The 14,531-nt window shown below is 39.3% G+C and overlaps 1 protein-coding gene across 9 annotated transcripts in view; it reads left to right on the forward strand.

The window, feature by feature from the left end:
• Window positions 1-14,531, forward strand: part of KYNU (kynureninase) — a 59,395-nt gene that overhangs the window by 23,423 nt on the left and 21,441 nt on the right. For 3 of the 9 annotated variants that reach the window (XM_009677352.2, XM_009677350.2, XM_009677351.2), the window contains 6 exons: window positions 932-1,003; window positions 2,438-2,512; window positions 3,857-4,003; window positions 11,204-11,302; window positions 12,310-12,383; window positions 14,272-14,376. In XM_009677352.2, coding sequence (XP_009675647.2) covers window positions 932-1,003; window positions 2,438-2,512; window positions 3,857-4,003; window positions 11,204-11,302; window positions 12,310-12,383; window positions 14,272-14,376 — 572 coding nt within the window. The remainder of the gene's footprint in view (window positions 1-931; window positions 1,004-2,437; window positions 2,513-3,856; window positions 4,004-11,203; window positions 11,303-12,309; window positions 12,384-14,271; window positions 14,377-14,531) is intronic. The other 6 variants (XM_068949298.1, XM_009677353.2, XM_068949299.1 and 3 more) reach the window with 2 other exon arrangements.

A 14,531-nucleotide genomic window follows, 5' to 3' on the forward strand; every position in this document is an offset into this window, starting at 1 on the left:
TGTAATTCTATCAAATTTAGCATACATAAGAGATGGACGTTATCTAGTCACGCTGTTTATATATCCCTGAAATCTGGTAAAGCATCAGTTTGTCGCTTTTATGAAATACTGGCCGTAGGTGCGGTTTCATGACGAGCGGCTCGGTAGGCATTGTGTATAGTCTGTCTCTGCTTCTCTGGTATTACTAAAGACTTTGTCCCACCAAGTGAAGATGTGAGGCCAATGGATCACACAAAAAGATTCTCAGACGTAATCCTCTGTAGCATGTCTTTTACTGTTTTTATGAAACTAAGAAACCTGAAGCCAGGCAGGCTGGGGCAGAGTACAAGATAATTTACCTGGCTGCTCGGTGGTGTTAGTTCACCTGCCCTGAACGGCTGAGCAGTAGGGCTCTTCGGCCTCCTGAATCCTCTGGGCTTGGTGTCAAGCCCAACTCTTCACTGTAGGACCTCAGCAGGAAAACTTGCAAGCATAGCAATGGATGAGAGCGAGACCCTTGCAGAAGGCTTAGTGCTTTGGTCAGGGTTGTTTCAGAGGCGGGAGGAACGATTTGGTAATTGATGTTTAAAGCAGGAAATAGGAATTTGGTTCCTCTGCTGCTGTTCTGCAGCTGATTTTACTTGCAAGATGCAGCTGGGTGAAGTCCCGGCTTCCCTGGCTTCAGTCAAAGCTTCGCTGTTGATCACGCTAAGTGCAAATTTTCACTGTTAGATTTTTGTGGCCTCTGTTACAAGTCTACAAAATAAAGCATTGTAGTGCTTTCCTACTTTGATAAATGTTATATAGGTAGAGAAATATTTGTAATTCCTGGGGGGTTCTCTGATGCAGCCTGTGTAAAAGTAAAATAGTCTTTACCAAGTTATATAGTGGAAGCATCTCTTTCTTGCCTCTGCTTAGATGTGTTTTAACATATTTTTTTTGTTCTTAACAGCTATCTTTTTTTAAGCCTACACCAAGACGGTATAAAATTCTTCTAGAAGCCAAAGCCTTTCCCTCTGACCATGTAAGAAATTAATATTTCACCATATTTGTATTATTAATCATATTTTTCCAAAGGATATCAGTAGGCTGATTTGAATATTTATTAGCTCATCTTGTCCAAGTAACATTACAATAAAAAAATCTGTCAGAAGCTTTTGAGCTCAGCATATTTTACAGATCGTAGTTTTATTCCTTTTGTTCAAATAAAAAAATGTTACAAGAGGAAAAGATTGAATGGGTACATTGATTTATTAGTCTTTTTAAAGACATTGAGCAAACTACTGGCCTAAATCAACTGAAGTTGTAAATGTTATATTAATTCTTGTTGCTGTTTTACTTTATGAAACCAAATCAATACAAACTCACAACATTAACACTTATATATCCCTAGACAGAGATGGAAATGTTTGTTCTTAGCACTTTAGATTACTAGTTCAAACATAATTTGTGTGCTATAAAATAGGAGACAATAGCCCGTGCATCAGAGCTTAGAGCAAATTAATCTTTTGGTTTGTGGCCCGCTGCTACTTTATCATCAACTCAGTAAACTCCTGGAAATTGATAAGAAATTTGATCTCTAAGGTGCAATAAAAATGACTCAAACTACTAACAGGTTTATTTGTAATGAAGATGGCGGCACAGATGTATAAAATGCAAATTGCCTTTATTCTAAGCAATGTTTGTCCTAATGCCACATTTGTTCCAAGTGCACTTGTGCATTTGGAATCCATCTATTTAAATTACTGCGATACCTCAGTAACATCCTGTGCAACTGCAGTCACTTCAGTCCCTGTCACGTAATTTTAAACTATTTTATAGCATTATTTGATCATTTTTATGCTACCTCCCAAGCACTATTGATTGATTAAATCAGTGGGTAAGGTTTTCAAAATGGGCTGAGAGTTTAGCGCACTCATTTCCCCCCAGCTGTGCAGCCAGTGTAAGATGGGAGGATAGCACGGGCCAGCATATGCGTGCTAGCCAAATCTCCTCTACGCTGACAGCAGTGCATATGACAGCCTGGGATTTAGCATGTGCTAGGAAGCAAAATGTTTGGTTCACCAGCCTATAGTCAGTTAACCAGCACGAGCTATAGGCTGTGCTGCTCTGTCTTCTCATGGGCCGTTATCTATGCTAGCTTTGCTGGCTGGCATGGAGTAAAGCACATGCCTCTACCATATTTCCACCCTCATTCTGCTCTGTAAAACTTATCCCGTAGAATTTAGACTTTGACTTTATCCTTTCTGTCTGATGATGTGAATTAAATGCTAATCTTTTCCAAACCAGAGCAAACTTAGCACCTTTTCCATTGAGTTGGATTAGGATTTCAAGTGTTAATTTTAATGAAAGTCAGGCATCTGAGTCCCTTTTCTGAAGCTGTGATGTGCTTGTCCGTTTTTCTTTTTGTTTTATCGTTTGATCGTGCTGACGTGCAGTATGTGGAAATCTCTTGCAGTATGCTGTTGAATCCCAGCTTCGACTTCATGGGCTTGATGTGGAGAAGTGCATGCTCATGATACGGCCACGGCAGGTTGGTGAGAAATATAAATCAGCTCTCCTTGCTAATTCTAACGGTGGATGTGTGCTTTGTATGAGCGTGGTCATACGCTCTCAAATATTCCAGTGTCTGCCTGCATAAGTTATCTGTATTTCTTCTAATGCTTTCAGTTAGATTTTATGCATTGTGTATACTGTTTATATATTCTTTGATATTAGAACCCGTTTTATAATTGTCTGGTTCAACTAGCATGTTTGCCCTAAAGGAACAAAAAAATGTTGTTTTTCCCTATTTTTCCTGTTTGCAATAGCAGACAGCATCCTAAGAGAAGGGCAAAACAGGGCAGTCCATTGGTTCATTCAGAAGCCCCAATGTCCTTTTAGTGTCCTAACATAAAAAATTGCCTCGGCGAGAACACCATTGTATCTTTATCAGCACGGACCAAGGGAAAGGTCTGCTCTGAGTAATATGCAATTCAGACGCATTTGAAAGATTGCCTTGCTTCACTTTCACGGTATTGAGAACTTTGCCACCTAACTATAAACTGATAGTGACCTTTTGTTTCTGAAATCTGAGTCATCTTGTGAGCAAAGAGCCTACTCCTGAATGCTTGATAGATTTGCAAAGATTGTTGAGATAATAGTTACTTTCAATTCAACAGTCTTACCCAAGCTCTTTTCAGTAACAAGTCTAATTTAATTCCAGTTTTTTCATGCCCTAATTGATCCCTAGCTGGTGGTATGTTTTACATGATCCCTTGCTAGGAAGACGAGAGGAGGATGGGGCAGTAATTTTCCTATAAAGAACCAAGAGTGAGACTTTTTTTAGTTGAAATTCCTCTATATTTAATGACCCCAGGTTTGGGGATTTTTGTACTTTTGATGATGTGAGGCATATTGTTTTTGAAATATAAATACAGCAGATTTATAATAGCTTCCTGTGGGATATGAAGTTTATCAGAAAAGTACAGAGTGAAGCTGAGACAACTTTTAAGCCTTGTGGGTGTCACAAATTTCAGATGTCACAGAAATCATTATATATGCTGTTTGCACCAGAATTTTTTTAATACTGTAAATTAAAACTGTCTGAAATATTAAAGAGTGTGAAGCATGATAGAATACAAAGTGAATAGACTTTTTAAGACTGGCACCTTCAAGATAAGTTTGTTAACGTTTTTTTTTTTTTTTTAACCAAGTAACCTACTCATAGGCTACTTCATGGCACTACCTTTGTATATCATTACCATGCTAAGGATTTGCTTTTGATCTCCTTATGCAAGCAGCACAGCTCATGGTAAAATATAGATTATGAAATAAGAAACGACAGTTTCATTACTGCCAGAGCTGATGTAAAATGTGTGCTTTAACTTTGTTTTAGGGGGAGGAGACCTTGAGAACAGAAGATATCCTTGCTTTAATTGAGAAAGAAGGGGACTCTATTGCTGTAATTCTGTTCAGTGGAGTGCAATACTACACAGGACAGCTGTTTGATATCCCCCGAATAACAAAGGCCGGCCAAGAAAAGGTAGAAATGCTCTAAAACTGTCCTAACACCAATTTTAGATCAATTTTCGTTGGGGAATATTTTTAATTTCCACTTTTTGTGAAACGGAGCAGGGCACCCATGGAGACCTGCGGGGCTCTGCTAAAAGAAAACATTCTCTCTGCAGATCCTTAGAGGAATGAGGGCTGTCGTGAAAAAATATCCCTGTGATAGTCATCCTAAAGGTGTGACCTAAAGTATATAGAGAAATTATTCATGACTATTAACCTTCTACTGAGCTATCCTTTAAGAATAGAATTTCAAGAGGTTCAGTGAAGGAGAAGGTGGTAATCATAGCTCCAGACTCTCTTTAAAGGTTAGAGTAGCTTGTGTCAGACTTCTCAGATTTCTGCTTTTCAACAGACTTTCATGCTGTTCCTCTTTTCCCACCCCGTCGCTGGCAGCTGCTATTGCAGCTCTTTGCCTCCAGCCAGCGGGGCAGGTGAGCTCCCCGCGGAGCCAGCAGCACTCCGATTCAGCTGATCAATTTTTCCAGAGACAGGCACAATGTGGAGTACATCAGCTTCACAAGATGACTATGTTTTAGTGATGACTCAGCTGTAGGAACTTGCAGCCAGTGTGCGAGAGTCTTTACTCTGTGGACATACCTGTAAAACTTCTTTAACCATCTTGATTGCCTCAGGAATTGAGAAAATAGCTTTTAATCAAGTTATCTTACCAACGCGAGGTCACCAGGCTTTCTGTGTGGGCAATCTTTTATTGGCTATACCTCATCTCATCTAAGATTAAGCCACTCAAGAATAAACCTACTTAGCATTACTGGATTTCTGCAAAACAGCTATTTGTATTTGGTGTTTACTGTCTCTGGAGAGGTTCCTGACTCACATCAGGACATACATCTGCAGTTGTTGTAAGACTGGCAGGGGAACATTTTTCTGGAGGTCAGGGAGTCACTTATGCTGGTGTAAAGTGAAGGTAAAGTCTCCCTTGGGAGACCAGAGCAGGTGCAAGAGTTAATGCACAGCCTGCAGATTATAAAAGTGCATGTTCTTGCTGAGCGGCACCCAGCAACAAAATTGATCTTGAGTAAAGTACAAAACAAGACTGACTCCTGTGGCAGATGCAGAAATCCAGGAGGAACTGAGCGAAATCAGCTAAGGGGGGAAACTGGGGTCTATGTATATACTAGCTCTATGTAGCTCTAAAAATGACACCTTCGTAGTGCCTTCCTCGAGGGTCTTCCAGTCCTTTTCCAACAATAGTCAATCAAAAGGCTATGCTGAAAAGTTTGTTGAGAAGGAAGGGAGTCTATTAATAGGACGACGCCACCCAGCTCTGCGCTCATCCTCGTTCCTGGTGGCAGCAAAGCTTTCGTTCCCCAGCCAACGCCTACACACGTACTAGGCTGCCTCTCCAAAATCTGCTCGCTCGATGATGTGTCTGAAAGGTGTCTGGGAGAGAAATCTTTCTCCTCATACTGTAAATATGAACAACCTGGGAAAAAACCTATCACTTCAACGCCTCCCTAAAGATGCTCTCCAAACCCTGGGCCACATGCTCAGCCAACTGAAAGCTCTGCAGTTTCTCTGAAAGTTAAACTACCCCAAACTGACTGAGAATCTGTCTCTCAGAGGAGAAATAGTTACCAATACTTCATTATACAGAGCAAAAATGGGTTTGATGTTTATATTTTCTAAGATAACCAGAACTTGGCAGAGAAAGCTTAAACTCTTCCTGAGATAAGGCTGTAGACACCAGAGAATTGACTCTGCATAAGAATCTGAACATGACTTACGAGGTGGTGCTTCGTCCTCATGTCTCACCTGTGTCCTCATTGTCCACCTCTCACAGTGATCTCTTCCAGAGATTTCAAAAAAATATATATGCATATATAAATTTATTTTTTTATATATATATATATATAAAAAATTAAGAAATTACCACCCTGTTGCAGTTAGAGTGCTTAGGACTGTGATACAGGTGGATTCCTGAACTGAATTATCACATGCGTATTTAAAAAAAACAAAACAAAAAACAAAAAAACCCCTAAAGAACTACTTGGATACTGAGGAAATTTTAAAAGTTTGAGCCAGCCCGGTTGTTCTCCTCCTGTCAGCTACACACATTTCAATGTCTTTACGGATTCTGCTCTCTGGGTTAAGTGATGTTTAGATGTTTGCACAAAACCACTATGTAACACACAGTTATAGCATGCTTAAACATCTGCATATTGCAAATATTTACTTGAATAGCTATTAAATCAGCAATTCATGAAGAGTTTGCTGTGTTAATAGCAGTAAGAGTTTTTCCTGCATCTTGCTGCTTCTGCTAGTCTCAGGGCTTCTGGTTACTGAAAATGAAGACGCTCGGTCTTCAGAAGTGATTGGCTCCTCTCCTCGATTGGCAGGCAGAGCCGATGCTGGGAGCTGTTGCTGGGTTAGAGGAGAGCAGAAAGGATCTGCTGGACCAGAGGCACATAGGGAGGAGGAAACGTGATGAAAAGGAAACAGCCTTCCCTGCTCAAGGAACCTGAACTTATTTAACTGATGAGCCTGAATAGGAATGTTTTGATTTAATCTAGACCTTTTTATCTCTAATTTAGAAACTGGTTAAACCTCAAATGCCATGCTTCTACTCAAGCATTGTGTGAGGCTTTTTTTGTTTATTCTATTTTGTTTTATTTTTAAGGCTATGAAGCAAAATGGAGGTGTAGAGACAGCACCTGCTGTCTCATCCGTGAGACAACCAGGCAATAGCGGTGACCACAAACTGACAGTGGCATGTGCTAAATGAAGCAGTTGCAGTCCAGGTTAAAGTAGCGCAAGTCTCTTAGAAGATGGTAGCATTTTATACTTTTGTGTGTAGCTGTGCTAACCTAAACACAGAAGAGATGAGATGGCAGAAATGTACACAGTGTAGAGTGGATAGGAAAAGACGACAAGGAAATGTGTATGTTGTGGGAGGAGGTGAAGACAAAGCTAACATAGGTCTTATTTTTTATTTTAGCCATTTAACATGGTTCAGGTGCACACACGTTCTTACCATTTTTGATTATGCAAGCATTGCTGGTGAAGAAATACACAACTTTTTTTTGAGAAGTGAGATGCGAATGGGAACAGGTACAATCTCTTTAAATTTTAGCTGACCTGTTAATTTTTTTTTTTCTTGGCTCTTCATTTCATGAGTAGTTATTTGTGGCGTACTTCCAAATGGATCCTGTGTTTGCAGGGTAACAGCAGGAATTTCTCAGGTTATGTCTGAATGCTGACATTCCCATCCACAGCCTTTTGAGAGCTGAGATGGCTCAGGTCCTTATACTCTGTTTACTGGAGTAAGCTGTCCCAGAAGTGAGGAGCACCTTGCCTCCCTGCTGAGGATTAGTAATAGCAGCCAGCACAGCCCTTCCCTACACAAGTCAGTAAGCGTGTAGCAAGGATATGATGATTTCATTTATTTGTCTTGGATGGTCCGCGGGTGAGTAGCTATTCCTTTTTCATAAGGGCTTTTGGGAAATGTTAAGAGACATTAGGATCCAGTGCCGCTCTTCAGTGGAGATGGTGTAGGTTGCTATACAGATATTTCAGCTCTTTGGAGAATTAATCGGATGGATGCAAGGTGAATGCAGATGCCATCCAGCAGTTCACTAGGTGGATGTGGCTTTATTGCCTGCTAGAATTAGTTATCAGTGCTGCATACTGGCCTAATTTCTTTTCTGTGGTGTCCAGTCTCTGCTTCCAGGCTTTCAAATTTTCAGAATAGTAAGTATGTGGCCTTAAAGGCTGCATCATCTTCAAGAGCTTCTAGAGTTGTGAAAACCAGCAAGGTTAGAATGACTGTCTCATACAAGACATTATATTATCATAGGAATGCTGAAGTCCCTTCAAAATCTATATTAAAAGAGGATAAACCTGAGAAAGTCATGTTCATAGCAGAAATGCAAGGCTTGCCCTACTGGTGGTGAAGGACAACGAATGACCCCATGCTCTTGAACAAAAAATAGGTTTGGAAGAGCTGACAAGCAAGCAACTAAGATGGGGAAAATTCAAGGTGGAAGTGCCATTTGAGAAGGGAAGGAAAAAAAACTTGTCAGCTAGTACAGCAAAGTCCTGCTGAGAGGATCTAAATAATTCTTTTAATGTACAGTCTAAATAAGATCCTACAGTGTTGTACCCTATCAGGGCTTGGCTAGAGATTTGAGCTGCAAGCTCAGGACGTCTGGAAAATGTCCTAAGATTCGTAAGGTTAATCATTTATGAATTAAGTTACTGGTTTCCTTTTACATTTTTTAAGCCAATTTCCTAAGTTCTCTGTGTATGTTAAGATTTCTCTGAGTGAAAGCTCTGCACATAGACAGCTTCATTAAGTCATTAAATATTAAATGAACTAAATTAAGCTTGAAAAATTACCTCTGGCTATTTTTCCATCTTAGGTCTCTCGGATAAATCAAAATTACTACGTGTTGTGCCAGAGACTCCTCAGCAGGCTGAAGAGGATGTAACAGTTTTCCTTGTCTCATATTTTGTGCTTGCTTTAGAGGATGGGGGTTGGTTGAGTCATTTGACTGCTTTTCAAGTGAAGAAATGGCTGACTTCTAGGAGACTCTAGCTTTCAAATACAATTTTCATAAGTTAGATCGAACTTTCAACTGACTCTGTACAGTATGTAAAGTATTTTAATCTCTTGAGTCCCAGTGGGAAGAGCTTTAAGATCCTTCATCTCCATTTCTTTTCCTGTCTCTCTGTCTAAATGCCCCAGCTTTGCTCGTGTGAAGCTGTCATTTCTCTACCTCTCTCCAAATGTCATTGTCCATGCTGAGTTGTTACCTGCTGGTTATCAGCAGCTACCCAAACATGCTGCAGAAATGACTTTTAGATGTTAAAATAAAATGGCAAAGGCAGGGGAGAGCACAAGTCCTCTTCTTTGCCCAAGCCAGATGGAGAGCTTTGTTTTTTTTTTCCCATAGTTTGGGGAAGCGACATTCCCACGCAATCCCTGTTCTGCTTGTGCAGGAGGAGCCATTTCAGTTTGTTTTACTTATTATATGCAATCTGTGTGGCTAAACATTTGCTGTTCATGCAACTTGAGTGCCAGACACCTCCCTGCGAAAGGAAAGCAGCGCCACCCATTTTGCAGACAATGACTTGAGCGAAATGGTGTGAGTGGGTTTTTCCAAGGTCATGTAGGAAACCTGTTGGTGCTGAACCCTGGATTTTCAAATAGCACCCAGCAGATGTTACCAAGCAGTTTCACATCAGAGGAGAGCAGCTCCCACCTTCCAGGAACACATCCTAGTGGGTGGGTGGCCACCCTGTGGAGAGCTAGGAGAGACCAGTAATGGTGGTGCAAGCCAATCTATCCCAGGTGGTTTTGGTGCCCAGGAGCATTCATGGCACAGTTATGTTGCAGGTATAGATGTAGCTATGACACCCCTTTCTAGTGCTGTGTTTGCAAGGGTGTACCACTTTCTAGTATGTCAAGGAGTCTTGTCCTACCTCTTTCAACTTCTCAGGCTGGCAATCATCTACAGTTTTTTTTCTTAATTTGTCACCTTGAGTTTAAACATTTTTTATGCAATTTTTCACTTACAGACGTAGAAAAGGCTCAGTTGATATAGAAATTACCACAGAACTGAATTTTTCTTTTTTTATGAGCAACTACCATTTATTTAAAATTTTCTTAAGGTACCATCAGACACATGCTTTCTGTCAGTATGTCACAGTATTCCTGACTTCCACTGTAGCCAATGGATTTCTGATGGAACTTCTTCCAAAAAAGTTTGCGTGGGACAGATGCACAAAGGGATACCCATAAATGTTAAAATCCAGTCAGCTGAAGTTTTAAAGTTAAGTTAATATCTTAAACCTCTAAGAAAACTTTTTTGTTCAGCAGCAGATTGGCTTTAGTTTGCCATAGCTTATTTCTCTGAACCAAGGCCATTATATCTCTGAGTGTTCCCATGGGGATCCACCATGCTTCAACCTCTCTGCACTAACTTAACAGTTTCAGTTGATTTGTCTTAACTTACTTCTGAGTGTCCCTGTGAAGACAAGCTGCTGTGGGTCTGAAGGCAAGAATATTTATTTGGACCGTGGTTCTGTTTAATAGCAAATGTTTATATTGTGCAAATGCTGAGGCAGTGAGTTTTCTTCCCATCATTTCGGAGCGACTTCTCAAGCTGATAACTTTGTTAATGCCTCCATTAGAATTAGCGTGTCACATCTTAAAATGCTGCTTCATTCAAATAGTTATAGTTTATATAGGAAATTAAATATACCAAAGTACTATTTGAATAATTTAGTCGCGACTCCCTTTTGCGTGAAAAACAGCAAGAGACTAAAAAAAAAAAAACTTTGTTTTGTTATTGGATGTAGAAGGCTGTGCTCTCACTCTTATTCCTACCATGCTGTTTGTAAGCAGGCTGTTTGTTTGTAAAGCAAAATGCAAAGCAGCATTTAATTTGTAGTCCAGACACAAAAGGCAGTTTTATTTCTCTGCACTTAAACAGCATAGTTTAGAACTTAATTTTGAGTGTTTCGTTTAAAAATGCTGCCATCCAGTGGTTATTTGGTGTGTAAAACTGCCACTTTGTCATCTGTACCTCTGTAGTTGTATGCTTTTCTTTTTCAGCGTCTTAGACAAACTGTGGCTGTAATAAACACATTATTTATCATGAAGGAAATGAGACAATACTTTTGAAACTCTTAGGGTCGAGTATAAAAGTCCTGAAAGATCAATGTGCCGCATAGGATGCGCTCTCAACCTGTTTCAATTTCCAAAGAGCAAGATCCTCAAAATGATAAATTCAGGGGGATCTCAAGTATAAATGTGTCTTTGGAATGCATTCATTATTGTGTGACTAGCATCACTGTGTACTTTATGACTCTTTAGTCTCTATCCAGGGCTTACCATATAAGTCAAGCATTTGAAATAATTTATTCATTCTTAATATTTATTTCAAATTATTCCACTTTATTCCATAAGAACAAACTTAGAGGTCTAAACCATGTTCAAATGTCCTCGAAGACGAGCCTATTAAAAAATCATGATTTGAATATATCTACTGTAAATAAACTTGTTTTTGGTAATAACTCAAAACAGATGGGACTTGATAGCATGGCTGTATAGAAAGCAAGTGCATGAAGCTCAGAAGAGGCTTTTTGAAAAATCATCTTCATAGTGATGGTTATCTTAAGAAATGTATTGCATATCTCTTTCCTGCAGGGTTGCTTTGTAGGATTTGACCTGGCTCATGCTGTTGGTAACATAGAACTTCATTTGCATGACTGGGGAGTAGATTTTGCCTGCTGGTGTTCCTACAAGGTAAAATAGATTCATTGTTTGAGAATATTTTCCGTAATTACAAATCCATAATGGGTCAGCACACTGGTAATCACTGATCAAGACCTTTGAACCTTTATCTGAGACTGTAGATGGTCTTTTCATTTCTATTCCATTTGCTACTGGAATCTCAGCTGACAGAAGAAGTAGAGGCTATACAAGAACCTCTCTTTATTTCTGATCTTCTGAGGAACCGGGGAATTCAATTAGAACAGATTTATTCAATGTATCTTTCTGGGATTGGTTATAAAGTGAGTAGCAGTACTGGTTCGATTTGTTATATACTTATTTTCCCCCAGGAATCTTTAACTTTTCTTGGTGTTTGGAACACAGCCACAAGAAGGAGATGGACACGGACTTAAGTGGCAGTTTCATTATGAGTGGTTCCAGTAGTCAATACTGGCAATTTTTTTTTGACCTGAAAGCTCTTGTGGCTCTTGACAGATGAATTTTAGGGTGGTGGTGGGACGTCTGCTCTGACACATGCTTTGAGCTGTGGTCACTGTTATCAGAAGAGGTTCTCCTCTTCTATCCCACATGGAGGAGGTCTTGCAGCTACAGGATTTTCATATGTGATCCCTAAATAGAATATCCTTGTCTAACCTTAAATAATTTCAGATTGTTGAACAAGGTGTCTTTAACTTTGTCAACTTCTTTTGACATTAGAAGCTGATAGGTATAGCTGGATGACTTTAGTGGGGTATCTATATATATCGTGATATGGGACTGCTTCAGCTTCAATTTTTATGGACTTTTGTCTATCACATTTCAATTAGCCAAGAAAAATTTTTAGAACTAATTTGAAAGAATGAATCTGCTTTTACCTAGGCCTGCACTTTGAGACAAATGCTAAAATTGATGCTAAGATCTTCAATTAGGAGCTGTTAGAAATGTTAAAATTTCCCTGTTTTATAGGGCAGGGTGAGGGAAGGAAAGCTACATGTCACTGATGAGTACAAAATGTGTACATGTTGATTTATGCTTTACAGTACTTAAATTCTGGAGCAGGAGGCCTAGCTGCTGCCTACATTCACCAGAAGCATTCCCAGAGCATTAAACCAACGTAAGTATATTTCTGTACTCCGCTAAGGCTGAAAGGTGCTGTGAAGTTAAAATGAGGAAAAATGTCTTCCCTTTGAGTTGAGCTCTGAAAGTGACAAAGAATATAGGATTCCTAGTTGTAGACTGGAGTCATGTTATTCTGGTGTATACATATAGTGTAGAGGTGCAGAAGAAAGTCCCTGCTTCATAGAAAACCCGTTAGCTTAATATTTGTTATTGAGTTATTGTATTAACAGAAAGGGCTGTACAAGTTTGGATAGTTTGGTTATCTTTCTTTGTTACCTCAGATAGGTTATTTCATGCTAATTTTAGTAAATTTTGTGATTGTTAATGTACATGCTCACATCTTAAATAGATTTACTCCTTGAAGTCTGCCATCAGTTCCCAACTAAATATAAAAGAGAATACTTATAATATTAAAAATAAGTAACCCAAATCATGCCTACGAGACAGTTTAATGTAAAGAGAATACTTAACTTTTTCCTTTAAAAATTGATTTTTTTAATCATCGTAGTCTCTGGTTGGTGAACAAAATCAAAGCCAATTTCAACTCTGTGTCTAATAGCTCTTTAATGCTGGCATGTTTTCATTAAAATTATATTCACTGGTAAAGCTAGGAAGCATTACATGGAGATCTGTGTTCTCAAAGACTTTATAATCCATGAAAAGCTGTGCTATCAGAACAGAGGTTAGCTGCATTAAAAAAAAATACCTGTTATTTAAAATGTTATATGACTGTAGTCTATAAATGTATATTAAGAACAGTAGGATTAAGACTTTTAATATATCAACAAATGTAAACACTTTCTCGCTGTAATACCTGGAGAAACTACTGGCACTTGCTTTTATTTTAGCTCGAGGAAAGCAAACTAAATCAGGTTTTGAAGAGAAATAATATTATAATAAGCAGCTTCACTGTACCATGTGCTGGTTTTAGACTGTCTAGACTCCTGGTAGATAACAAAATAATGCTGATGAGTTCTTTTCAGTTACCATAACAGAAAACTCGTTATAAGGATATACGACCCGTCGTGAGCTGATTTGATCCTCACATGTGAACACTGGCAGAATATTCTGAATATCCGGATGTTCTCCTGGCTTATTTCACCAAATTCCCTTTCCTCCTAGATTCTACTGCTGTACTTTTTTTACTCCTCCCCCCCCCCCCCACCCTTTTAATTATCCATTGTCAAGTTACTCTTGGGCCGTCTCCTTTGCTTCTCTGGGGAATGTCAGTGGCCAAGGCCCTGGGGTGCAGCTCGTCTGCACTGGCTGTGTTGGGTAGCCCGGGAAGATACTGGGCTCCAAAAAAGGAGCGAGCCTGCTATAAGTCACAGAATAGCAATAGGAGAAATGGGGGAAAAACTTCAAGTCCATTTCCCTCCTTGATGAAATTTTGAAATTTTTGTGAGGGCACTAGCTTGGTATGGCAGGTAGGAGGTTAAATGAGTTTCTCCTGAACCAGCTTCCTCATGCATAGTTATTAACTTGTGTATTGAATCTGGATACCAAATTTCTTAAATATAAATGCTCATATGAAATAGACTTTTTCAGTCTGGGACCCAGTTGAGGATACAATTCTAAAGTTCCTGAGGATACCCTTAACATTATTTAATCATAGTTATTTCATATTTCCTAAGATCTGATAATCCCTCATCAAATTATTAGTAGTTAATATGCCCGGGTTGCATTACTTTTCTCTTTTCCACATCAGCCAGCCATTTCAGGCCTCCAAATAAGGCAGTGAAACAAAGGAGAATTTGTCTATGTCAAAGTATTCAATTTTATAGCTGATTTAAATGCAGAGCAATTTGCTGCATGTTGTACAATCAAATAGAGTGGAATTTAACTGCTCTGGAAGTTGTGGATTTTATGTTGCCTCTAAAAAGTCTTCAGCTGTCGTCTGAATCGAGGATGACACCCAGTGGCCAGACAACTTCATTCAAAAGCAGAAGCACCCAACTCTTTCCGTTTCTGTGTGCCGCAGCCCACACGTAAGTGGATGATTAAATTCCAATCCGGCTGTTCCCCTTTTGTCATTTAGACTGTCTGAAATACTGTTTTTGGCTCATGGCCAATACTATGTGAGTCACTACCCACCTGTATAGATTTTCTAATTTGTCTCGTCCTTCATATTTTCTTCAAGTTA

The sequence above is a fragment of the Struthio camelus genome, chromosome 6 (genome assembly GCF_040807025.1).
Source record: "Struthio camelus isolate bStrCam1 chromosome 6, bStrCam1.hap1, whole genome shotgun sequence".
NCBI classification, from domain to species: Eukaryota; Metazoa; Chordata; class Aves; order Struthioniformes; family Struthionidae; genus Struthio; species Struthio camelus.